The following is a 25624-nucleotide window of genomic DNA, read 5'->3' as shown; positions in this document are numbered from 1 at the left end:
CACTGCACATTTAAAGGCACAATTATTTTATGCCATTCCTAAATCAAGCCCCAGATTTCATTCATATCTCTATCAGAGAGGGGACCTACTACCACTATTTCTAAAAGACTTTATTTCTGAATACTTGTTTATTTTTTAATTTTTTTAATGTTTATTTTTGAGAGAGACAGAGATGGAGTGTGAGCAGGGGAGGGGCAGAGAGAAAGGGAGACAGAATCCGGAACAGGCTCCAGGCTCCGAGCTGTCAGCACAGAGCCCGACGTGGGGATCGAACTCACAAACCGTAAGATCATGACCCGAGTTGCAGTCGGACGCTCAACCGACTGAGCCACCCAGGCGCCCCTCTGAATACTTGTGTTTAAATAACATGACAAATAATTTTTATACAAAGCTTGATACCATGGTGTTAGATCATAAATTCGAGAACTAGACCCTGACAATTTGATATAGTATCTCTCAGTCGGCTACCTCTTGCCATTTCATTTTCAAATTCATTTCTAACAACTAATTCTTGAACCAACTATGAATCATTTGGCAACATGTTCTAATTCTGGGCCCATTAACCCACATATTTTTTCAGATATCATCTGGCAAGAATCATTTCCTTTATTTCTGGAAAAGATTTACCAGTCCATTCATAGCCATTTCTTTTTCTTTCAAATTAATTTTTCTTACACATGAATAAATTAGAAAAGATGGATCAGTATCAATCCCAATAGTGCATTTTACCAGAATCTCATATCTATGTAACTATTTTCCAAAGTGAAGATTCAAATAAAATCCATTTTCCATATGTAGGAAAAGATCACTCTGTTAGAAAAAAAAAGCTTCTCGAATTCCTCTTCACTAACCAGAGAGTCAAACAGAAGCTCTACAATACACATTGCCCTTCCTTCAAATAAAGACTCAAAATACTGGATGAATATAGAAATGCCCCAAAACAACTTGGGCCAAAAGCCTACAGGGGTAGCTATATAGACCAGAAAAGAGAGAGCACCTCTGGGTAGAACTGCCATACTGCTTCTCAAAGTTCCTGAGAAATTAAACACTAATCATCAACAAAGGTTACTCAACAGCTCTTAGTGACTATCTTCTTACCTCCTACATGGTACAAGGATAATTAAATGATGTATCTGCTTAAACATCTGTGCTCCCCACAATTCCTGAGGACAGGTATATTGCCTTTTTCTTCTCTACATCTCTAGGCCCTAGCAGGCTACTCAGCAAATAAATGGTTGACATTTAGTAAATATGTACTAAACAGAACTGAAGCATTTGCTTCTAACAATAACTGTAGTCTTGTAATAAATGGTAGGTATTAGAACAAATTGGTGGACATACTGGAGTGTCGGTTATACTTGCAGAGATGGGTATATAACCAGACCTAAAAGAGTACCTCCATTGCTACCATGGTACCAGTGTAATAGGGACACGTTTTTCAAAAGATGCCTCCTATTGCTTCCTCTTTAGTAACAAAACTTCTAAATTTCCCAACATCCTTTGCAGGTAGGTGTGGCCATAAGACTAAGTCCTTGCCAATGAGATGTAAATGGAAGTCTTGTACAGGAATTCCAAAAAGGTTACTTTAAGGAAGCTGAATCAGCTAGAAAAAAACACCTCACCCCCTGCTCCATTTTTTTTTGTACCTTCCAGACAACTTAGAACACGATGAATGGAGAATCAGCAGCCCAAGCACTATGATACTGAGTCATAATAATACTAGCACTGGACCACTTACTGCCACAGTTTTTTCTGCAAGAGAAATAACTTGTATCCAAGCCACTGTTTTTGAGTTTTCTTTTATCCTCACTGAACATAACACTATTTGACAAATAGCATTTGGAACGCCAAAGTGTATGTCTGAAATGGCAACTATGTCTGTGGTTTCCAAGTTGAAGAGGATGAATCGTTCTCTCTTGTCCCTAAGACTTAAGACCATAAATGCATCAAATACATGATCAATAAAACTAATAATATGGGAGAAATGGCTTTGAAACCCAGAATCTTACTCTAATATAAATACTTTACAAAAAGGAATAAAAAGTCCATGGAAATGGTAAGGGTTTCCAGGTTACAGTAGCAACAATAAGGTTAATGCTGTTGACAGCTTTATAATTAAGTGCAAAAAACCCCACAACAACCCAAAACAAACAACAACAACAAAAAAACGCCTTAATTAAATGGACAGAAAGGCTGAAGCCACTAAATTGAGAGTCCTAGCTCTTAGTCCTAAGTAATTTCAGGAACGCAATTTTATGTAATAGGAACTTGGCTCACAATTAAAAGGAAGGGTGATTAAATTGTCTGTAAGGAACTTCCAGCTCTGTAATTCTCTACAAATCTTAGCATATTAATATTAAATTAAAAGAAAAAGTGCAAATGTACTATTATTAACTCCTAGAAAATTCCTCAAATAAAAAAGCAACTACATCTGCTTTAGATACTAAAGCAATGGTATCTTCCCTTTATCAGTAGAAATGTTTTAACACTACTAACTAGAATTCATCAGGATATTTTTGTGCCTGTTCTTCTGCTACCTAAAATGTGCTTATCTCCAACTCTTCAACTGTCTAACCCTTTTATTTATCTCTTTTCTATCATAGTGTATAGGTCTCATCTTCACTGAGGCTGGTCCTGACCCCTAAAGCAGGTCCCACCTGCTAGGTAACAACAGGGTTTTTTTGTTGTTTACCACAACTTCCCATTTATATAATTACTTGCATTGTTTTGTTCACTATTTGTCTTTCTCTCTATAGTGAAACTTCCAGATGGGAAGCAGTATGTCTAGGTTTTTTCTTCCCCCACTTTTTTTTTTTTTTTTAAATTTCTTTTTAACGTTTATTTCTGAGAGAGACAGAGCATGAGCAAGGGAGGGGCAGAGAGAGAGAGGGGGAGACACAGAATCTGAAGCAGGCTCCAGGCTCTGAGCTGTCAGCACAGAGCCCTATGCGGGGCCCGAACTCACAGATCGTGAGATCATGACCTAAGCCAAAGTCGGATGCTTAACCAACTGAGCTATCCAGGTGCCCCATTCCCTCTATTTTATGTCCAGTCCTGGTACAATGTCTAACACATAGATGAAACTAATTTATGCACTTGTTACATGAAGGAATAAATGAATAAATGAAGCAGGCATCAAGAATTGCAGAGACCATATGAGGAAATGTTGACCGACTTACCTCATTAAACACAGGATACATGACTGCATAGAGGGGCATAGAAACCATGGAAGTGGTCTCAGCTTCATTCTTCATCTCTTCCATTGTCATCCTCATTCAAAAGCCAACTACAGTAGAAAAGGCAGTGCTAAAATGCAGAGGAATCTTCATTCACTGCAGTATTTCTTCTCTTTTTTGTGATAAAATAGGGCACAAAACATATACTGACCTGTTTAAAAGGGAAGAATGAACACAGGTTTACTATACAAACACCAGTAACTTTCTTTCCCAGTCCCTATCTTATGAACAACTGATTTGTTAATATATCTTACTTATGAAGGTATCCCAGATCTGTGAGACATCTCTTCCTCCTCAGACTCAAGAATTTGCCCTTTCTTACAACAAATTTCCCTTATTAGGTACTAATTCACAAAGCTGTGATTCAGGAACCCACTCATCTTCAACTGAGACAGTGCTTTCTGAAGCACCATGGAATAATCATGCATCTAATTCCACTACATACAATCAAAAAATACAAGGAAGTACCAACAAAATACATAATTATAACATTTATATGTAATATAAAGCTGTAACTATAGAGAACCACATTAACGGACTAAGAATAAGGAATTAAGGTGTTTAGATTAAAATATTTTTTTGCTAGTAGTTCATTGATTTTGTCACCTAAACACAGCCAAGCACCAGAGATTTAAGATAAATCTTAAAACTGGGAAAATTCTATCAAATGTGGTCTATTTGGGGGGAAAATGTTTATTTAATTTTGCTAGTGGTACTTTTCATACCTTGGTCCCCAAATCTGGCACAAAAACTTAAGTACAGAGAGACACAGACCCTGACAGCTTGGAATTAAAATACTGAGGAGCACCTGGGGGGCTCAGGTGCTTAAGGATCTGAATTCAGCTCAGGTCCTGATCTCACAGCTTATGAGTTTGAGCCCAGAGACAGGCCTTGTGCTGACAGCTCAGAGCCTGGAGCTTTCTTCAGATTCTCTGTCTCCCTCTCTCTCTGCCCCTCCCCTGCTCACACTCTGTCTCTCTCAAAAATAGATAAACATTGAAAAAATAAAAAATAAACAAAATAAAATACTGAGAATTTGGGGTGCCTGGGTAGCTCAGTTGGTTGGGCATCCAACTCTTGGTTTCGGTCATGATTCCATGGTTTCATGAGCGCAAGCCCTGCATTGATCTCCATGCTGACAGTGCGGAGCCTGCTTGGGATTCTCTGTCTCTCTCAAAATAAATAAAAACTTTAAGAATTTAACAATCTAAGAGGGAAATTTTGCCTTGAAGAGCTGAGGAAATATATTGGTTTTTAAGAGAAAGCAACTGTATTTATTTTCTTTGCTAGGCTAAAAAATGAGCCTAAGTGTAAAGTGAAAGAGTAATATTAGTGACATATTTTAAACAATATATATTAATATATATTTAAAAGCCATCAGTTTTGAATAATTTCTACCATTTACAAAGCATTTTCAGATTAGAAAACATTTTTCACATGCTTTTAGTCTTCACAATGTAACTAACTTACAGCAACTGCCATTCTAATTTTACAGATGGAAAAGCAGGTTCTGAGATGGTAAATGACTTGACCAAGAACACACATGCAGGGGCACAAGACTTAATCATAATACTTTCAATCCAGATCTGATAATTCCACATAAAAGAACTAAGTTTGAGCAGGAAAAAAAGAACCTCAGCTCATCTACCCAGGAAAATGCCCAGAAGTTACATTCACTGAAAAATGTATGTTTAGCACCTACTGTGTATAAGATGCAGTAGGGAGTGATCAGGATGTGACCCTAATCATTAAAAACTCATCTGGGCCAGACTGTGGAAGACCTAAGCAGTTTGAAAAATAAAATCAAAGGCCCGGAGTATGTATAGCTTCAAAAAGCTCTAATAACTTGTCCAATTTGAGAACTGCTTACTATCTATCCTTCCATATCCCTACAAGTGAAGCAGAATGCAACCCCTACTGAAACAGTTTAGTCCCATTTCTGGTAGTTCTAAACACAGGAAGTTTTTCGTTTTTGAGCTAAAAGCTGCTCCCTGACTTCACAGAACCAAATAACGAAATAAAAATAAAAAGGCTAATTCCTAAGTTTTATCTCATAGGGTAACAGAAAAACATTACCTGATGAGTTCATTTATTTAAGCAGACTGCTTTGGTCATACCATTAAAGATAGAACGGAGGAACACAAACTGAAGGGAAAACTTAAAACATCTAGTATATTTATATAAAAGACCAACCAGATCTGAGCAAGTAACAAGAGGAAGTAGGTAAATATCAACTGTGGCCCTGTTGTTTCTATTTAACTACATAACTTTGGTATTCTACTTTTCCACTTTGGAAGTAAATTGTGGGGGCACCTGGGTGGCTCAGTCAATTATGCATCCAACTCTTGATTTTGACTCCGGTCATGATCTCACAGTTCTTGAGTTCGAACCCTGCAGTTGGGCTCTGCACTGACAGTGTGGAGCCTGCTTGGGATTCTCTCTTACCATCTCTCCCTGCCCCTCCCCCACTTTCAGGCAGGCTCTCTCAAAATAAATAAATAACATTATAAAAATAAATTGTGAATACTATTTCATATTAAACTTGGAACAAAAAGAGGGGCTGAAATGCAAGGATAGTAGTCAAAATGAAAATGATGGACAGTGGATGCACTGTATAGACAGTAATTGAAGGCATCAGTATCAATGAAAAAACAAGTGAGAAATAGCAGAACAGGGCCAACACTTGAAGAGTTATCTCATTACCTATACAGTATTAGACCTGGGACTAAATACAGAGCAGTGAACAAGACAAGACAGTCTCTGACCTCATGGAGCTTATCCAGTGAAAGGAAAGCCAGAAAACAACTAGTATTACAAGGGAGAAGTCAGGATACTATATTGCAATGGTGGGAGAACTGGGAGAGAGAACCAGTATCACAGAAACAAGGTGTTTCAGAGAAGGTGGTCAAAAGTTTTAAATGTCCTGAGCATGGACAATAACTTAAAAAAAAATTATTTGATTTCTTAAAAAAATTTTAATGTTTATCTTTGAGAGAGAAAGCCAGAGCGCAAGTGGGGAGGGACAGAGAGAGAGGGAGACACAGAACCTGAAGCAGGCTCTAGGCTCTGAGCTGTTTCAGGACTCACAAGCTGTGAGACCATGACCTGAGCCGAACTCAGTCGCTTAACTGACTGAGCCACCCAGACTCCCCAAAATCATTCGATTTCTTGATGAGCTCACGAGTAACAAAGAGTAGTGTCACTTGTATACTGGGGGTGGGGGTGGGGGTGGGGGGTGGGGGGTGGGGAACTACCTGTAGGAGCTGACAGCTGGTGAGTCTAATGATCTCAGTAAAAAGGAAGTGAAAAATTAAAGTAGGCTCAATTGGATCATTTTTGTATTTTTCTCTTTTGAACATATGTGTATCCCTGCATATATAAAGGCAGATGGAAGTGATCAGTAAAAGTGGCTAGAGTCACTTTCAGGATTCCTGCTGGCATCCACCCATCTACCCCAATAAATCTGTTCAAACACTTAATGTTTTACCTTTTGTAAACAGCTGTATTGAATTTTTTTCCATTGTGTTTCATCAGTAGTATTGTCCCATGTCAGGAAATTTTCACTTGAGATATTTATGATTCAAACTTAAGAAAACACATGTATGTATTTCTCACCTCTAAAACTATGCGGTACGATAGCTACTATTTATCATCACAAAGAAAGTACTATAGCAATATTATGAGTTAAAGAGGTGGCTAAAGAGGAAGCACACATTCACAAACTGGGGCCACTCATGGTTTCATCAGTGTTTACATGAGATTAAAAATCAACAATTTCAATTAGGTTTCTTAAATATTAAATTGTTCTGTCATTTTTAGTACAAGTTAAAAAAATGCTGTCATTCCTTCTACAGGCTTCTTTATTTGAAAAGGTTCAATGAACAACCTGCAATTACTCCCATCAACAAAGAGCCTGTTACCCAAATAGCAAAGGTACTAAGCTGATCAAGGGCTGAGGGCTGAGACCCTGCCCCTTTGAGAAGGATGTTCCTTTCACAGTGGGTGTGGTCAGGCCCTGAGCAGCTGGGCAGCACCTTAACAGTTTCAGCTCTCTAGTGGCTACTGGTTTCTGAGGTGAGTGCGGGTCATGTATGCATAGCCAACTGAAGATTAATAACTCCAAATCCCAAACCTGGAAAGGCCTTAAGAAGTCACCACATCCACCATCTAGTACAGTAGAAACCACAGTTCAAAAAAATGACTTGCCATGGTAGTAATTGCTAACTAACAATAAATAAAAATTTATTGTGGGTATGGTGGCAACATAACAACTACTTTCCCATTTCAAATGTGTTGCATTGGGGGAAAAGTTTTGATTTCAAAGTAAGCTTTGTTTCACAAGGAATTAGTCTCACACACACACACAAAACAAAAAACAAAAAACAAAAAACAAACAAAAAAACCAAGAACCAGAACTACAAGACCAGTAACACAAAGGTATATATTTTTTTTAAAGTATATTTATTTATTTTTAGAGAGAGGGAAGAAAGAACGCATAGGCGGGGGGGCAGAGAGAGAGGGAGAGAGAGATCCTAAGCAGACTCCATGCTGTCAGCACCGAGCCCAACTGGGGGCCTGATAATAACGAACAGGAGATTATGACCTGAGCTGAGATCAAGAGTGGGACACTTAACTGAGCCACCCAGGAGCCCCAAAAAGGTATACTTCTAAGCAAATTCTTCTTCAAAAACACCCTCTGTGATATGGGGATACAAATACAAATAGAATATAAGCAACCTATTCATTTATATTTTCTCATTTCCTTGAGTGATCAAAATAGCACTGCTAATCTCTAACACACAATGAATAAGTATTAAATATCTCCCTGCACTTAAAACCATTATTTGTTTAGAGTGAGGAGAAAACAAAAATAGGTTCTTGTCCATTCCACTGCAAAACGATTAGTCTTAGAGGATTTCTGCCCTGCCCTGCCCAAAGAACCAACAGGAGTCTGTCCATTTAAAGAACTACACTCAGAAAGATCTCAAGGTTCAGAATCAGCAGTTCCTGAAAGAGTCTCATTTTAATTCATCTGGGCATGAGATAACTCTAGAGCTAAAGTTATTTACTCACAAATATAAGGAGTGGATAAATGGAAGTCCCTGGAACTGAAATACAAAGTTCTTACGGAGAAAAAGAAAGCTCCTAAATAAATAAGCTCCTAAATAAATTCTACACTTAAAAACATTTGTGAGCAGGGGGTGACTGGGTGACTCCGTCAGTTGAGCATCTGACTCTGAATTGATTTTGGTTCAGGTCATGATCCTAGGGTCATGGGATAGATCAAGCCCCACATCCAGCTCTGTGCTAAGTGTGGAGCCTGCTTGAGATTCTCCCTCTCTCTGCCCCTCTCCCTGGCTTGCACTCCTCTAAAACAAAACAAAACAAAACAAAACAAAACAAAACAAAACAAAACAAAACAAAAACATTTGTAGGCAGGTCTATTTGCCTTGTTTTTCTCTATAGGCAATTCCAGAACTTAGCCCCCTCACCTGGTCTTAAATTCTTATAATTCCTTTCATTTCCTTTCTTTTTTTTTTTTTTTTTTTTAATTTTTTTTTCAATGTTTATTTATTTTTGGAACAGAGAGAGACAGAGCATGAACGGGGGAGGGGCAGAGAGAGAGGGAGACATAGAATCAGAAACAGGCTCCAGGCTCTGAGCCATCAGCCCAGAGCCCGACGCGGGGCTCGAACTCACGGACCGCGAGATCGTGACCTGGCTGAAGTCGGACGCTTAACCGACTGCGCCACCCAGGCGCCCCTCATTTCCTTTCTTAAAGAGGAAAGTTCAAAAAAAGAAAAAAAAAGAGGAAAGTTTTATTTATTTATTTTGCTTGGGTCTCCAATCTCGTCATGAACACTTAGCTAAAAGAAATTTATTCATTCTAGCCAGAAGCAGATTCATGTTTATGTTACTACTTATAAATGTATTTCTTTTTACCAATACAGACCTTAGTTAGTGCAGCAGATACATAGTAGACACTAATAAATGTTTGTTGAATGAACAAATTAATAAGAGATGGTCAACTTATAAGTTAAACCAGCCTTGCTAATAGTTTTGAAATATCAAGCCTACCAAAACAAAAACATACAAAGAAATCTAATTAATTCTATTAACAAAGATTTTAATTTACCGGTCACATTTACCAGTTTTCACTACTTCTCGTTATCCCAAGCTCTTCCTAGTATAGTAAGCTAAGAGAATATTAGCATCAGATGATTGCAACTAAAATCAGAATTCCAAAAGAAATTTACATGAAAACCAAATCAAACTAGAGAAACAAAACAGTTGCAGATTATACATTCTAATGTCTCATTTTTATTAAGGGTGAGAGGATGTATTTTAGACCATAGGACTTAATTGGCATGTAACTTAATAGTTCACAAAATTCTCAAAGTGCAAGAATTTCCAACATAGATTAGCCTTGCTTTACATAGGAGCAAGATCCAGAAAGTATCAGCTTTTAGCAGAAAGCAAAACTTTCTCTAAGGGCAAGGGTGCATAAGTGGTGCAGTTCCTAAATGTTGGACAACCTAAGCCTTCACAGTCACTTCAGTGCTTATTAAAAACATTCCCAAGATGACTCAATCAGAATCTCCAAGAAAGGGTCCAGGAAGCTGTGTTTTGAGTAGACAACCCAGATGATTTTCATGAACAGGACAGGCTGAAAAGCACTGGTATCAAAAGAACAGTGCCTAGAGAGTCAGAAAAACTAGCTGCCAAGGCGAGACTCAGGGAAGGGGCACAGGTAAAAAACTAAGTACCTGAGACAGGGCTTCTTTTTGGTTCTGACTTTGTGTAAGTTTCACTTAATCACTGGTTTGTTTTCCCAGCAGAAACAAAGAGGGGATAAAACTACATAATTTTAAATGCTTTGAAACTCCAAATTTCAGTGATAATAAAATTTTATTACTGCGATCTACCAGAGGTTCAAAAGTAGTATCATGGGAAGCTAAAATTCTTTTTATTTTTTTTAAATTTACATCCAAATTAGTTAGCATATAGTGCAACAATGATTTCAGGAGTGGATTCCTTAGTGCCCCTTAACCATTTAGCCCATCCCCCTTCCCACAACCCCTCCCATAACCCTCAGTTTGTTCCCCATATTTATGAGTCTCTTCTGTTTTGTTCCCCTCCCTGTTTGTATATTATTTTTGTTTCCCTTCTCTTATGTTCATCTGTTTTGTCTCTTAAAGTCCTCATATGAGTGAAGTCATATGATTTTTGTCTTTCTCTGCCTAATTTCACAACATAATACCCTCCAGGAAACTAAATTTTTTTTTATCAGATCATAAAAACTATTTACAAATTCTAGTAAAGAGATCCTCCCCAATAGCTGGTTGATTCAAGGTTTCAAATACCTGACAACTCTTTGCTTTCTCTTAAGCACCTGGCATCATGAATCATATCCATCAGGCTCCTGGAGAAACTTGATTTATTTTAAGGCTGTGTAGCTCAGTCTGGCCATTTTGCACAGCTGAAAAGGTGAGTCTTTGATATCGCAACCTATCGTTTAGGGCCTTCTCATCTCAAAATGTAACCACTTTTAAATGAGAGACTAAAGGTTTAGAGAAGAAAGCTAGGAAAAGGGGAGGCAGAGGAATAGGGTTAAGTAGAAGATCCTACTTAGATCAAAATAACCTTGAAGCCTTCAAGATAAAGCTACATCTCTCTCCTTCCTTTGCAAATTATATCGTCTAGGATTCACTCTCTTCCATATATAGTTTGCTTTTTTAGTAAGGTTATGTGGAACTCAACCTCCTTGAACATGTACTACGATCAGTTCAGTTTTTGCTGAACTTTGCAGTTATGGACATCTAGAAACAATCTCTTTTGTTTTGGTTTGGTTTTTAGTGTTTACTTTGAGAGAGAGTGAGAATGCACATGTACGCATGCACACACACGCAGGGGGAGAGGCAGAGAGAGAATCCCAAGCAGGCTCTATGTGGATAGTGCACTACTAGTGCAGAGCCTGATGTGGGGCTCAATCTCATGAACCACCGTGAGATCATGACCTGAGTTGAAATTAAGAGTCATATGCTTAGGACTCAAGTCGTACACCTGACCCACCCTAAAGCCCCCAAACAATCTCTTGTTAATGGTAAGGGTAACATATGACACTTTGCCACCATATTTGTTTACATATATCAATATTTTTTCTGGACATCTTCAAAATATCAATGGAGAATTTGTTCAGAGCTATGGAAAAAAAGACCATTAGGTATTAAGATCTGAAAACAAGGGCTCCAATTCTGGTACTATCATCATAAACCATCTTAGCTCTGAGCAAGTCACTTTACCTCTCCATGCTTTAGTTTCTTTAAAAAGCTGAGCTGTGGGGCGTCTGGGTGGCTTAGTCGGTTAAGTGTCCGACTTGGGCTCAGGTCATATTCTCGCGGTTTCTGAGTTCGAGCCCCGTGTGGGACTCTGTGCTGATAGCTCAGAGCCTGGAGCCTACTTCGGATTCTGTGTCTCCCTCGCTCTCTGCCCCTCCCCCACTCATGGTCGGTCTGTCTCTCTCTCAAAAATAAATGAACATTAAAAAATTAAAAAAAAAAAGCTGAGCTGCACACTTGAAAGAGATTAGTTAGAATAAAAGGTGAAGTAATTTCTAAATCAAACCATAAAGTCTCTATAATACCTGTAATTTACTAAATATTATATTTTTGCACTTTTAAATAACTATTCAAAGAAAGTACGCATTCCACAATGAATTATCACTTCAATCAAATTTTTAAAGGCACCCTATCATAACACAATTTCCAGGTATCTAGTTGATACGACTATCTAGTTGAAGGACTCCAGCTACAGTTTTCTTAAAAATAAGATCAAAAAGGTAAGTGTTCATATCTCTGTAAACATGACTGACCAAACAAGCGTTTGATGAGCTATTAATTGAGAAGAGAGGTTCCAACTAAAACATCATCTGAAAGCTAAGATGTCTTTGAAAACAGGTAACACTGGCAAATTAGAATACAATCACCCATGAAGGAAAAATGCAAAATGTAAAAGTGCTCTAAATTTAACTCTATTACCTTTATCATTCTTTGTTAATTCTTATATGTCTGTCATACAGAGGTGTTCCATAACTAATAAGCAGACTTGGTTCTAAACATACACTTAAAAATCAGTCCTTTAAAGCTTACAATTTATTTTTCTATAGAGGATTGGCGTTCTAAGAAACACTTCAAAATCCACAATGCTACCTAAAGGAAAACAGGATTAGGACTGTTTCCATTATACTTAGGTAACATTAATAGCACTGTCATTAGAGAGGTGGGTAATAAGCTTAGTGACTCTAGAACCAGACTTGCTTAGATTCATTCCTGGATCTACCACTTACTAGATGGAGCGACCTGGGGCAAGTTATCTAACTAGTCTGAGCTACAGTTTTCTCATCTATGATAGAGGAATAATAGAACAGTCTCCCTCTGTTAAGGCTGATGTGAAGATTCAACAAGTTATTAGATACAGTGTTTAGAACAGTGCATGGCACATAGCAATGATTCAATATTAGCTATTACTATTACATTTTTATCTCAGATGAAATAACAGATCTCTGTCTAGAAATCAGGTCTCCTGCACAATCATCTAGCCAGGAGAATCAAGGACTCCTGAAAGCCAGATAAATAGTGAAGGATAAGTGATTCTAAGCCTCTTTAAAATGGTAGAACTGTTGTTTTTCAAATAAAATATTTTATCAAGAGAGGTAAAACACACTAAACTGTTCATTCACCCAATAAACATATGAAGTAACTAGCTTCCTACCCCTCAGCCTCTCCCTCTCAGAGCAGCTCTTTAACAACTCTCCACAGTTGGAAAACCATTGCTCTAGACTATCAGGACACCAGCATGGTAAACAAGGCATTATGAAGAACAAAGGGGAATGGTCCCAGAAGTAAGGGTTAGGTGTTGGCAAAAGCCTTTCTAAGCCCACATTTTTCCATAATTCAGTTCTCAATCTCTCACCAGTAAATTTACTCTTACTCTTGTCATATGCTTATGCATTTAAGAAACTTAAATATTAAGACCCTCAAATTTTAAAGCTATACCAGCCATTATATATTATCTAGTCCAATTTTTATATTTTATAACTTAGAAAGAAATCCCCTTAGAAATTAACATTAAGAAACAAAACAGTGACAGACATTTTAAACAAATATGCTACTGAGCTACTCCAGCTTATCATACAGGTTATGTTAGTCTGCCAAATGAACTACTTCTAGACTAACCTGCCCTGCTCCATATGTCATCCATGGGTCAATCTGCTTACAGCCAAGACCCCCAGACTCCACGCTGAGTGAAGACTGAAGCCAGCAGGAATGGGGCTCTGATTCAAAGTCGCTCCAAGTGGTACAAAGCAGCAGAAGTTTGAGATCTTCAATTTGGTGCTGCTGAGACTTCTGACTCACCTTACAAGTTAAACCGTTTCGTGTCAGTGAAAGCACTTGTAGATTTTGGAGAGTATCGTCTCTTTTGTGTGGGAAGTATTGTTTAATATAGAAATCTATATGGACAAGAATTAAGTATTTCTACACACAGATGGACAGTACAGAGCAGTAGGTAAAGCTCTCAAATTCAAAACAAAGATCTGAGTGTTATTATTTACTAATCTCTCTATATTCAGTGAGAAATTAATGAAAATATTGACTGAAGTACTCAGCTTCCTGGTTATTAAGAGTACTAAATGCATATGAAGCACTTAATACAGTAGCTGACACACAATATGCATTCAATTCATATTGTGACTGGTATCTTAGATAAAATTCACGCACCTGACATGTCCTGTGGACTGGAACTAAGGTGAGGCAAACTCACACCTAAGAGCACAAAATTTACTTCTGACTTGCATGACAGAGTAAGTGCCTCAAATTTTGTACCCTAGGCCCCTCATTTACCTCAGCCTAGTCCACACCTGCATAGCACACACAATGACAACCTCATATTGATATCACAATGTTATACAGCCCACTTTACATAGCATATTTTTAAAACTTTTTCTCCCTCATTTGCCAAAATGGAGACATAAATAAATTACTTGGGCCACCAGAAAAAAAAGGTTACATGTCATCCAAAGCAAGTTACAGTATTAGAACACTTAAGAGAATTTGGTCAATAAATAAATTTTAACATTACTTGTCAAGCCTACATTAAAATTACTTTTCATTCTCTTAATGTAAATAGATCAACTTAATAAAAGATAACTGTGGCCCAGAAGCGGACTGGGTAATGGAGTAAAATTAAGACACAGTCAAAGACTTCAGGATAATTCATAAAAGGGCATAACCTATATGGGATAATGAATAGCTGACAACAAAATCAAAGGGCTAGTTACCTTTGAGTTACCTAATGGGAAATGGGAACAACAATACAAGTAGCAACAACTGGCTTCTAAGATATTTCTACAAAACTAATTTAGGGGGAAAAAATACACATTTCTTTAGTCGTGACAATCCTCAATTTTTTTCCTATCCCAATGCCTAAGTTTCCGTTAAATCCTGGTCTGAATATAAATGAAACAATTGTTGTAGGGCAGGAAACAAAGTTGTCCCCTTGAATATGTTCATCTTTTGCTTATAAAGCTCTTAATCTAGTGGCTCATGAATCAAATAATCCCAGAGTAGCCATCAAGTGTCTGAGGGACAGCTTTCTGTTTTCCTTTTTATCAGTATTTGTGACCTATTTTAATTTCTCCAATATGCATGTAAAATACCTTAGAAATTCAACTAAACTCAAATGCTCATACTGTTCTTATGTTCTCTATGCTTGAAGGTATAATTTAAGGAGTCTGTACCACAGGGGCTAGGCCTATCTGCTCTGTATCACTTATAATCTTAGTTATCTAAGATTTATCTTACAGACTCTTAATTGCCTATGGGGCTCTACCAAATACATTGTGTATTTTCTTTACCTTACCTTACCAAATTTCTTTCCACCAAAACACTGCCACAAGGCACTCACATGTTGATAAAATTGTTAGCTGCAGATAACAAACTGAGTAGGTCATGTGCTTAAAACTAGGAGCTAATAAAGACAAGGTTCTATCTTTATAACAGTTAACTTCACTTTTAGCTCCTAACTGATCTCCAATACAAATGCTAGGAGTCACAAAAAGAAACGAAGATATCTGCTTGTATATATACTTCCTCTTGTACCCTTCCTTTGCCAAACTAATTAATTTTTAAGGAGGGACACCAAAATTAAGGTAGGACGTCAGAAATCTGGTGTTTTGACAACACTGCCAAAATGCCAATTTTATTATGGATAAAGACATCCAGAAAGCATATATATTTCTGAACAAAAAGATCACAGCAAAATTCAAAGTGCTTTGGAATTAAATTAATTAAACCTTGCAACACTATGAACTAGTATAGGGAGCAGTTGCAGCCTAGAGGTCAGGTCTGACTCATTTATCCCTCCCAACTGGCTTTTGTTGTAGCAACCTTATATAAGTCTAAGGAGGCAGCAGGGGTGTGACATCTTAGGGTTTGGTCATTTCTTAACTCCCATCTCCTCTGGAGTTCCGGTTCATCCTGAACACAGGGTGGTTGAATAAGGTAGTAAGGCATGTTTCAGTACCAGGGACCACATGGCTAAGTTAGAGAAGGTGTAATTGTTTCTCCTTTGTATCAGCTCTGGCCCAAAATTACCAAACGAATTAATGCATGCAAAAAGTACATAAGAAAAGGGGTAAGAAAGGGTGAAAGATAAAAAGGAAAAATTAGAAAAAATATATATATTAGAAAGGCTAAATGCCCACGTAACAGTTTTTCCATCCCTTTCCCCTAAAGAGAAGATTTATTACTTTCTCTGTCTCCTAGCAGCTAGTACAGTACTTTGGCATAGTCAGGCTAAGTCAGCAAGTGCTAGTTGGAGATGTGGTGATGAAGTCAGAAAAAGTCTGTGCCCTTGAGGGTGGTGTCTGGCAGGGAAGAGGAACAATAAAGAAATACGTCACGTAGAGCTGCCGCTCTGCAAACCTCCGTGAGTATACCTGCCTCATGTTATACACATACTCACCGAGCAAGTTCAACACCACGTGCATGCTTAACATTTTTTGAAGAAGACAATAGAGAAAAACAACTATTGAAATACATAGATGTTCCTAATTCCATTCCATACACATAAGCCCCAGAATGAAAGACAGAAAAGACAAGGATCTGCTATTTCCCCTGCCAGACTCCCAGCTGCAGTACCTCTCACAATGAGCAGCTCACCACACTGTGATGCCCATATTATACATACTACTTTTCCAACATGGCTCTGAATAACTAGTCAAATACTTCACCTACTACTCAAAGGAGAAAGTAAATCTATTCCATGGCTAAAGAAAACTGGCTGCGTTAAAGTTATGTTAGTCTCCAAGGTGTAACTCCCTAAGAGATTTTTTTTAGAGTAAGTTTGAATATAAGTAATTTTTGCCTGCCATACTGACCTTACCATGTAATATAAAAGTTCTCTGTAACTGCAACTCTAAATCTAACTGCCTTCCAACAGAGCTCAATCATTGACATAATTTTTATGGCAATGATTTAAAATATGGTCTCTTCAGTGAGGCAGCTTGGATTCAAATCCTAATTCTAAGCAGTTACTGATTATATAACCTTGGGCAAGTTGCTTAACCTCTCTGTACTTTAGTTTTCCCATTTATATTGGGGATAATAGTGCATCTACTTCTACTGTTGCAAGGATTATATGATATCATGTGAAATGCTTAGTCTGATGCCTGGCACTGAGTTACTGCTCAATAAATGCTGCTATCAGATTATATTCCAGCTTATTCTAAACACTTAGAGCAATTTCACATGTAATATATACTCAATAAATATTTGATAAATGAATGAACCAAAGTATTATTATGTAATCCATACTTACTTCTGGTAAACTTATTTCCAAGGCACTGGCCTCAGCAAACAATAGTGACTACCATTTAATATGTTCTACTGTTGTTTCCCAATAATTCATAAGCTTGCTGATAAAATCACCCTTTTTCCTTTTAAACAGTAACACTTGATTCTAAACAACTATAGTAAAGAATGAGATTGAGACTGAATAGATTCAACTCGCTCTTTGGGTAGTAAAGTTACTCAAACCAAAAATATGAATGATCTTGTAAGATTGTAATGCTATATTACATTGAAGATGAAATTAATTTTGTAGCTAAAATTATAAAACTAAATTTTTCCATTTTCCCACACAAAAAAATGGACCATCAACTACATTGTTTACCTTTCTGCAAATAAATTATTTCTACTTGCTGCAATAAAAGTGCTTTCATTGGTTACACTGTGATGTGCCCTAAAAATTCAGTACCTAAGACTGTAACTTTCTATTAACATTTCAAATGCAGTCATATACACTAATAATCGCACTCTTTAACTTCTAAATCCCGTTTACAGCTTATTTACTGTGAAATTAGCTTAATATTCTTTGTTTTTAAATTTTTTAAGTCTGTGTATTTATTTTGAGAGAAACAGAGACAATAGGAGTGGGAGAAGGGCAGAGAGAGGGAGAGAGAATCCCAAGCAGGCTCTATGCTGCCAGTGCAGAGCCCGACATGGCCCCTGAACTCACCAAACTGAGCCAGAACCACGAGGCGAATGCTTAACCAGCTGAGTCACCCAAGTACCCCTAGCTTAATATTCTTCATAACATTACCTATTATCATGACCTTAACAATCTAAAAACATGTAAGAAGCAGTACTTCAGATTTATCCTCCACATATTGGTTATGCTAGGTAAATATGATTAAAAAAAATTTTTTTTTAATGTTATTTATTTTTGAGACAATGCAAGAGACAGAGTGCAAGCAGTGGAGGGGCAGACAGAGGGAAACACAGAATCTGAAGTGGGCTCCAGGCTCTGAGCTGTCAGCCCAGAGCCTGATGTGGGGCTCAAACTCCCCAACCATGAGATCATGACCTGAGCCGAAGTCGGACGCTTAACTAACTGAGCCACTCAGGCACCCCATTATGATTGTTTTTAAATCCAAGATTCAAATAACATAAAAACTGACTTTTTTAAAAAAGTCAGTTCAGGACTTATCAAAGACTTATATTTATTAATAAAAACTGAGAGCATCATCAAATTTTAAAGCCAGATACCAGCAATCATTTTTTGACAATATCTTGTGGGACAGGGAATTGGCAAATTCATAAAAGCATATAAGGTTACAGCAACTCAGAGCTGTTTAATTTATTCTGAGATTATTATAGTATTGAAAGGATTAGGAAGTTTGTTTTCACGACCAAAACCTAACACAAATTTATCCCTGAAATTTAGTTTGCATGTTTTAAAAATAATGATCTTTTTACTCTCATAAGTATATAGGTTTAAAGTAAATAAGGTATTACTTTAAGACCCAGGGAAATATGAAAATTTTCAAGAAGCCCAAAATAGATAAACTTCTTTGAAACAAGCACTACTCAGTTTTACAAAGTCACCATGTCTAAAGCAGGTGATATTAAAAGTAAAATTCAAAAGAAAATGCCATGGTTAAAAACCAAAATGAAACAACAAAGGAAAAAGCAGCATGGATTCTGATGAGGACAAAATGAGATCACATTAGGGAAGCGTAGAATCCATCAAAAGTCAGTTAGTTTCCTCCACGTCTGTATTTTGTTATAATGAATGTTGCCTGCAAAAAGCAGGACAGTGATAAGGTCTCCAAAATGCTCTGTTGTACAGAAAGTTTGCTGTAACAGAATATGACTCCTTTGTCATTTTGCTATAGAAAACGATCTATTCTGATTCTAGAGATCTCCAAAAAACCCAAACATCTTTCTACAATTTATTTTTTTAATGTTTATTTTTGAGAGAGAAAGACACAGAGCACGAGTGGGGGTGGGGCAGAAAGAGAGGGAGTCACAGAATCTGAAGCAGGCTCCAGGTTCTGAGCTGTGAGCACAGAGCCTGACGCGGGGCTCAGCTCAAACTCACGAACCGAACCGGGAGACATGACCTGAGCAGAAGTCGGACACTTAACTGACTGAGCCATCCAGGTGCCCCTTTCTACAATTTGTATTATAAAACTTCTGTCATAAGTCCTTTCATCTAAAGGTAGAAAGCAAGTCTGTTTTACTTATTTCTGTATTTTTGTCCCCAGCAGAGTGCTGGAGGCACTGTCCATGGATGCACTCGTTCATTCAATCATTTATGCATTCATCCAGTGAGTATTTACTGAAAACTTACTTTGTGCCAGATACTGCGTAAGTAGTGAGGTAAGGCACGTGACAAATGACAGGACCCTACCCAGGTAGCTTATAGTCTAATGAGGGAGACAGACATGTATCACATGAATTACAGAAATGATGGAGTTCCTACCGTGATGATGCTACAAAGGGGAAGTATGGAGTATGATGAAGATACAGTGGGAACTTACTATAGTTAAGTTCTAATTTTAGGAAGGAGGAGTCAAAGAAGGTTGGGAAAGGTTCCCCAGAGGAATGACATTTAAACTGAGATCTGCAAATTAACTAGGAGTTGGCCAGATCTGGGAAGGGGAGGAAGAGCAGTCCAGCAGGGAGATGGCATGCGTATAAAGGCTCCCAAGTCAGGAAAGAACTTACCTATGTAAAAACTGAAAGGTACAATAAGTAAGAAAGGCTGGATACAAGGATGGAGAGTTAGGAACGAGGCAAAGGATAAACTGCAGCATTAAACAGAGTAAGAGAATAAGGGTATTTGAATATTTAAGTAATTTTAAGTCCCTTTATCACGTAAAATAAATAATTTCAGGCACTGAGTCTTTATTCTATAATATAAAGGTCTACAATCAGAATACCTGGATTATGCCTTAGTCCCACCAGTCACTAAATGACCTTACACGTAACCAATCTGAAACTCCTCATTCTCTGTATAAACAGGTACTCAATTATTTTACCTACTGGGGATAGAATAATACAGAGTCCTTTCTCATGACTTTCTATACTTAAAAATAGATGCATATGGAGACATCCTAAGTCCTGTAAGAGATGATGTCCAAAAGCTGACACCAAGGCTCCTGAAAACAAAAATAAGAACAAATGTGGACACTGGTGAACTACAAACTACGATAAAAACATAAGTGAACGCATAACTCTGTGAACCCTAACTACTTCAATGTGCAGAGATCCAAAAGGACCACAGTATTTTAGCATGTGACTGAAAGAGGATAAATGCAATAAAAACATTATTCCATCACTGCAATATAGATGAAATATCAAAACTGTAATGGACGTCAGGGACGACGAGTAATGCCAGAACTGAAACAAGGAGAAAAATTAACACATACTGAACAAGCGCATTAAATTAATTTTACTTATTTCCAAATTTTTCTGACTTTTGGGTCAAAAGCTCATTCCACAACCTCATAGCTGCATGCCAAAAGTTAGAGAACTCACTTCACACTTCCCCCAACAAAAAACAAACATCTACACTGCCATCTAGAAAATATATTAACACTCTTGCTTTACTATCACTAACTCATGTTCAGTTTACAGTCTATGTAAACTACCACCATATCCTTCCAATATAGCATAGTTATCCCCACATAAATTTTCTACTTGTTTAGTTGATCTTCCTTTCCTTGTGTCCTGCATTACTCATGGTGCTACGTTATTCCTATACTTCCAACTTCATTCTATAGTATCAAACCTCCACTTTATTTTAAACGTTATGTTAACTTCTAGACCATCTTAACTTCAGTCATACGGGGAACAATGTACCTCTAATCCTATAAAATGTTTCTGCATTCAAAAGTCAAACACTGTTGATAATATTTTCAGAGTACATTCAAAAAATCAGCAGTTTCAATGGTTAACATATACAGTAGTAAACCATGATTAACTATTAGCTAGATACCTAAGTATTGCATATAAACTTATCACAAAGAAATTCTGATGTCAAAAAACATACACCTAAAAGTCTATTAAGGAACTATCCAATAGGAACATTCATACATGGTCACACTAACAATTATAAAGGAGAAGATTGTTAACAAGCATACTGCTTTCTGCTTAATACAAAATATAAACGTCCGATTTTCCCATTCTTTAACATAAAATAGAATGAATTAAAAGTCGTAAGTAATGCTAAGAAAAATAAAATAAGTAAGTGCCTGACGTTTTTACACACATGCACGTGCACATACACACACCAGGGTCAAGAAAATCAAGGGGAAAGTAGAGATCAACAAAAATGTGATGTTACTTCCAAAAAATGCAACGTATATTCTTTTCTAATAATGTGCACACTATACTCTCTTGTTGCTGTTATTATTTGAAAAAAAGTGTAAAATAAGTTTTTTGAAAGAATTCCTACACTACTGTTGTCAGTTTTACAAAATGAGAGTAAAAACAGTCGGTCCTACAGTAGGAAGGGAAAGGAATGCGTTGTAACTATAAGGATGGGATATATTTTTTCGACATTCTCCTATCTCATTATCTGTTTAAAATGGTAGTACAGGGGCACCTGGGTGGCTCAGTGGGTTAAGTGACAGACTCTTGGTTTCAGCTAAGGTCATGATCTCAGGGTTCGTAGGTTCAAGCCTCCAGTTGGGCTCTGTGTTCACAGCTCAGAGCTGGCTTGGGATTCTGTCCCCCTCTCTCTGCACCTCCCCCACTCGCTCTCTCTTAAAAATAAGTAAACATTAAAAAAATAAAATAAAATGGCGGTACAGTCCATCACTTAATATACTTCTAATAAGTAAGTTGAAACTCAACATTATTTTTCCAAAAAGTTAGAATGTGTCCTTCTTTTATTGAGGAATTTCTCCAACTCAAAAAACTCTTCACTTCACAAAGGGCTTCTTAAAAATGCACAAAATGCATTACTTTGCGATTTTCCCCACTCACTTCAAAAGACCACCAACCTCTCTACCCCTTTTCTTTCTGGTGCGGCAGCTCTATTCAGAAGCGGGATTACAACTGGATTAGATCAGATCTGTCCCTACGTGTGTGACCTTGGGCACGTCATTTATCCCTTCAGTTTCTCATTTGCATCTTTGAAACGGTATCTTTGAAAACAGAACGGGTGTAAAGATACCTTGGGACTTATATCTAGGAGGGTTAAGGTTTTCTGCTCAGAGGCAAAACTGCCTCCTTAGAGGGGCCACATCATGAAACTAGAACTGAATCCGTAGGTCTCTGTCAACATTTGACTCTTCCTTCTACAGTTCTCTTCTTTCAAAGGGCATAACCTGAGTCACCTCAAGAGCAGACTCCCAAGCGCCCCTTCCCTCCTCCACTCCTTCCCTATCCTACTTCTAAAGCAGGGGGAAAACAGCCACATCTCCCCGCCCCAAGCCACACCTTCAGAGGACCCCACCCCAGACACATCCGCCTTCTCCCTTCTCCGGGGGCACCAAAGGCCAACCTCGCCCTTCCCCTCCCGCCCCCACCTAGAGGAGACTTCCTGGAGGCGTTCAAGGCCCGAGCAGGGCAGGCAGCATTTACAAACCCGCTTTACGCCACTCGCGTAGGGTAACCTCGCTTACGCCCATAGGGCCCCGTTCCCAGCCCCGTCCGCTCCGCCTGCCAGAACCAAGCCCAAGTGCCTCAGCCACGGCCCCTGTGTGACCCCAGACCTCTTCTGCTCCGCTCGGGGCTACAGAGACTGGGAAAGAACAGCCACACCTTACCGGCAACTGAGGCACTGACTTCACTTCCCACCTTTGGAGCCCTCTTCAACTCCCGGATCAATTCACTCCGGCGACGCCGGAAGGACCCGAGAGGAACCAGGCGTTGTCCGGAATCCTGCCCAGCCGGAGTCGCGCAGGGGCCTATGGGGACTCGTAGTCCCACTCGCCGGCGTCGCTTGCAATTCCTGCACAAGCAAGACTACAACTCCCGGCAGGTCGTGCGGTAGAGCCTAAGGCGATGGGTGGGGACACTTCTACCCAATAAAAGGACAGTTCCCTGCTTTTGCGGGAGGAGGTGAGACGGATAGAGAGGGTGCTTGAAAAGCGGGGGGAAGGGAGGGGTCAGCTCTCACCTGCGCCAATCAGGGTGCTGGGTCGGCCCTGCCAGCGACTCACCCATTGTGGGGGCGGGCTAGCGGAGCAGAGGAAGGAAGGGGGTTGGGGAGAGAGCTCGAGGTGGGGAACGAGGGGTGGCTGAGCTGTGGGCGCTGCATCGGGGGGAGAGGAAGCAACGCGGGAATCGCCGGCAGAGAGGGAGGGGGCTCTGTGGGGATGCGCTCAGGCCGGAGGGGCAGCTTCCCCGAAAGCGGTAGAGCCCCAAAGACACCAGGCGGCCAGACCTGCGGGTCGCGGAGGGGTAGAGTGAGCCTGGGCTCCTCGAGGAGGCTTCCGGGCCAGGGAGGCAGCTCCAGGTGTGAGGCCACTGACTGAGGAGAGAGGGGTCCCCAGGGAAAGGGAAGGGGCAGAACAGCTGCAGAAGTGCAGGGAGCGGGAAGGTACTAGGGCAGCAGCTTCCCGCCGCCACCAGCCGGGGCAGCAGCAGGAACAGCAGGGGGAGGAGCAACAGCTGCCGAATTCACCAACTAGAGGAGGGGGAGGCGGAGCTTAGTTCACTGTAGCAGCCGGAGGCGCAGTCTGGACTGTAGTTTCCCGGGAGAGACGAGAGCAGGAACACGAGCAGAGCGGAGCGCAGTCCTCCGAGCATCAGCTCCAGCATCCCACCAGGGGTTGCAGGTGTGTGGGAGGTAAGCGTGGGTGCCTCTTCTGGGCGTCCTCATACTGCCCAGGAGAAAGCGTCTTCCAATAGGAATTCTGTCAAGGCACAGGTAGTCTCTGACTCGGGTTAGGGAACGGGTGCGAACCCTTTTAGAAGAAATACGTACATTTTGGACTTTGAAGGGGGTAAAAAGCAAACGGTGGCTTGATTGTGGGTATAAAGGGCGTGGTTAAGTGTTTTTGGCGTGAGTTACACCATTAAAACTGTTTTGGGAGATCTTAGGATTTAGGGAAACCCGGATAATTGAAGATGAGGTTGATGGTATCTGGGTAGGTGCGTAGCTGGTTAAAAAAAAAAAATGTCATTGATATAGAATTACTTCAGAACTCTTTCACTAGGAAAATAACTTTGCATTCTTCTTCAGTGTCTACCCCTTACGTTTTATCAGATTGTCCTACTACCGACCTGTTTTCCAGGGTGGTTTACTGCAGGTTCCTAAAATTGAGAGAGATCTGTATTAAGGAAGCAAATGCAGGCAGAATAATCAAGATGACTAAACCTATCAGAAGTATAACTTTGCCAGCGATAATGTAAAAATGTTTTAATGGATGGATACTTAGCTTTCCTTCCAGTGGCTCTAGAATATTGGAACAAAGACCAGGACTCAGCCTACAGTGGGAACATATGGTGTATTTCGTTGCTGCTTCTTATTCTCTCATTTGGGTCTGGTAATATTTATGCATTTGAAAAAAAAAAACTACAAGAAAAGCTGTGCGAGGATCTTTTCTGTTAAGGGGGTATGTGCTAAATGGTTACCCTTAGTGTGTGTCGTGATGGGTTCAGGTTAAAACACATGTAATAGTATCATAAAAAAAATAGTTTATTCTTGGTATTAAACCATATACAATTTCTCTGATTGTTATTAAATACCTGTGGATGAAAATATGTTTTAATACTAGGTAAAGGTGAAAGTCATACCTACCTTTGTGCAACTATGATAAAATTGCAGGCTTTCTTTTTAGAAAGTATGTAAATAGCTATTTTCCTAGTCATTTTCTTTTTGTTTCCAAGGTTCTCCAGATTACACGGCTTTTAATCATAGTAGCATATTGCAGCACGTTTTCCTTTGAAATGCTTTCATTGTGACAGTTGTGTATTCCAGGGTCTGGGTGAATAATTTGGATTTTTTTTTTTTTTTTTAACTAGGGCCAATACAGTGGGGTAATTATCTTCTGTTTTCTGGTTTTGATGCTTTCCTCATTTACTTAGTATTTCAGGATTTTATTTTTGTAAAGCACACACAGTTCCTTTTTCAAAAAAAAAAAAAAATGGCCAGAAGGAATTCTCTTTATAGATTAAAGTTCTATCCTACTGAGTGCTACTACTGATAAGCCTAAATGACTTATCGGTATATTTACTCCTCCCCTCCAGCACCCCCTGCCACATTCTTATACACCAGAGAAATATATACACGGACAGATCTTAGAAAAACAGCCGCTTTTAGATTGTCCCCAAGCAAATCAGGTATTAGAAGCAGCAAAGAGCTTAGAAAAAAGAAAAAGCAACAGTAGCCACTAAACTTAGCAGTCGTGGTAAGGATCTGAGTTTATCTTTGCTATATATCACAGGCGAGTTTATTAATCCACATAGCTGAAAAGACACTACGTAACTGATTTTAGGAGAAAAAAATGAGTACTAGAATATAGTGAGGCTTTGAAAAGATTGTTTTTACCCTTGTTATTTGTCATTCTGTGGATTGTTCTGAATTAG

General features: G+C 38.9%; 2 protein-coding genes across 2 annotated transcripts in view; one reads left to right on the top strand and one right to left on the bottom strand.

Moving 5' to 3' along the window:
• The window catches only part of PDCD10 (programmed cell death 10), a 46189-nt gene extending 23201 nt beyond the window's left edge, over window positions 1–22988 (bottom strand). Inside the window, exons 1-2 of the mRNA XM_043594968.1 lie at window positions 22858–22988; window positions 3180–3387 (exon numbers count right to left, since the gene is read on the bottom strand). Coding sequence (XP_043450903.1) covers window positions 3180–3275 — 96 coding nt within the window. The 5' untranslated portion in view covers window positions 3276–3387; window positions 22858–22988. The remainder of the gene's footprint in view (window positions 1–3179; window positions 3388–22857) is intronic.
• A 291-nt stretch (window positions 22989–23279) lies between these two features.
• SERPINI1 (serpin family I member 1) overlaps window positions 23280–25624 on the top strand; it is a 71461-nt gene continuing 69116 nt past the window's right edge. Inside the window, exon 1 of the mRNA XM_043594966.1 lies at window positions 23280–23882. The gene's annotated coding sequence lies outside the window, so the exon portion shown is untranslated. The remainder of the gene's footprint in view (window positions 23883–25624) is intronic.

This window comes from Prionailurus bengalensis, chromosome C2, assembly GCF_016509475.1.
Source record: "Prionailurus bengalensis isolate Pbe53 chromosome C2, Fcat_Pben_1.1_paternal_pri, whole genome shotgun sequence".
NCBI classification, from domain to species: domain Eukaryota; kingdom Metazoa; phylum Chordata; class Mammalia; order Carnivora; family Felidae; genus Prionailurus; species Prionailurus bengalensis.
The sequence above is the reverse complement of the archived record's forward strand: the minus strand, read 5'-3'. Positions and strand labels throughout refer to the sequence as shown.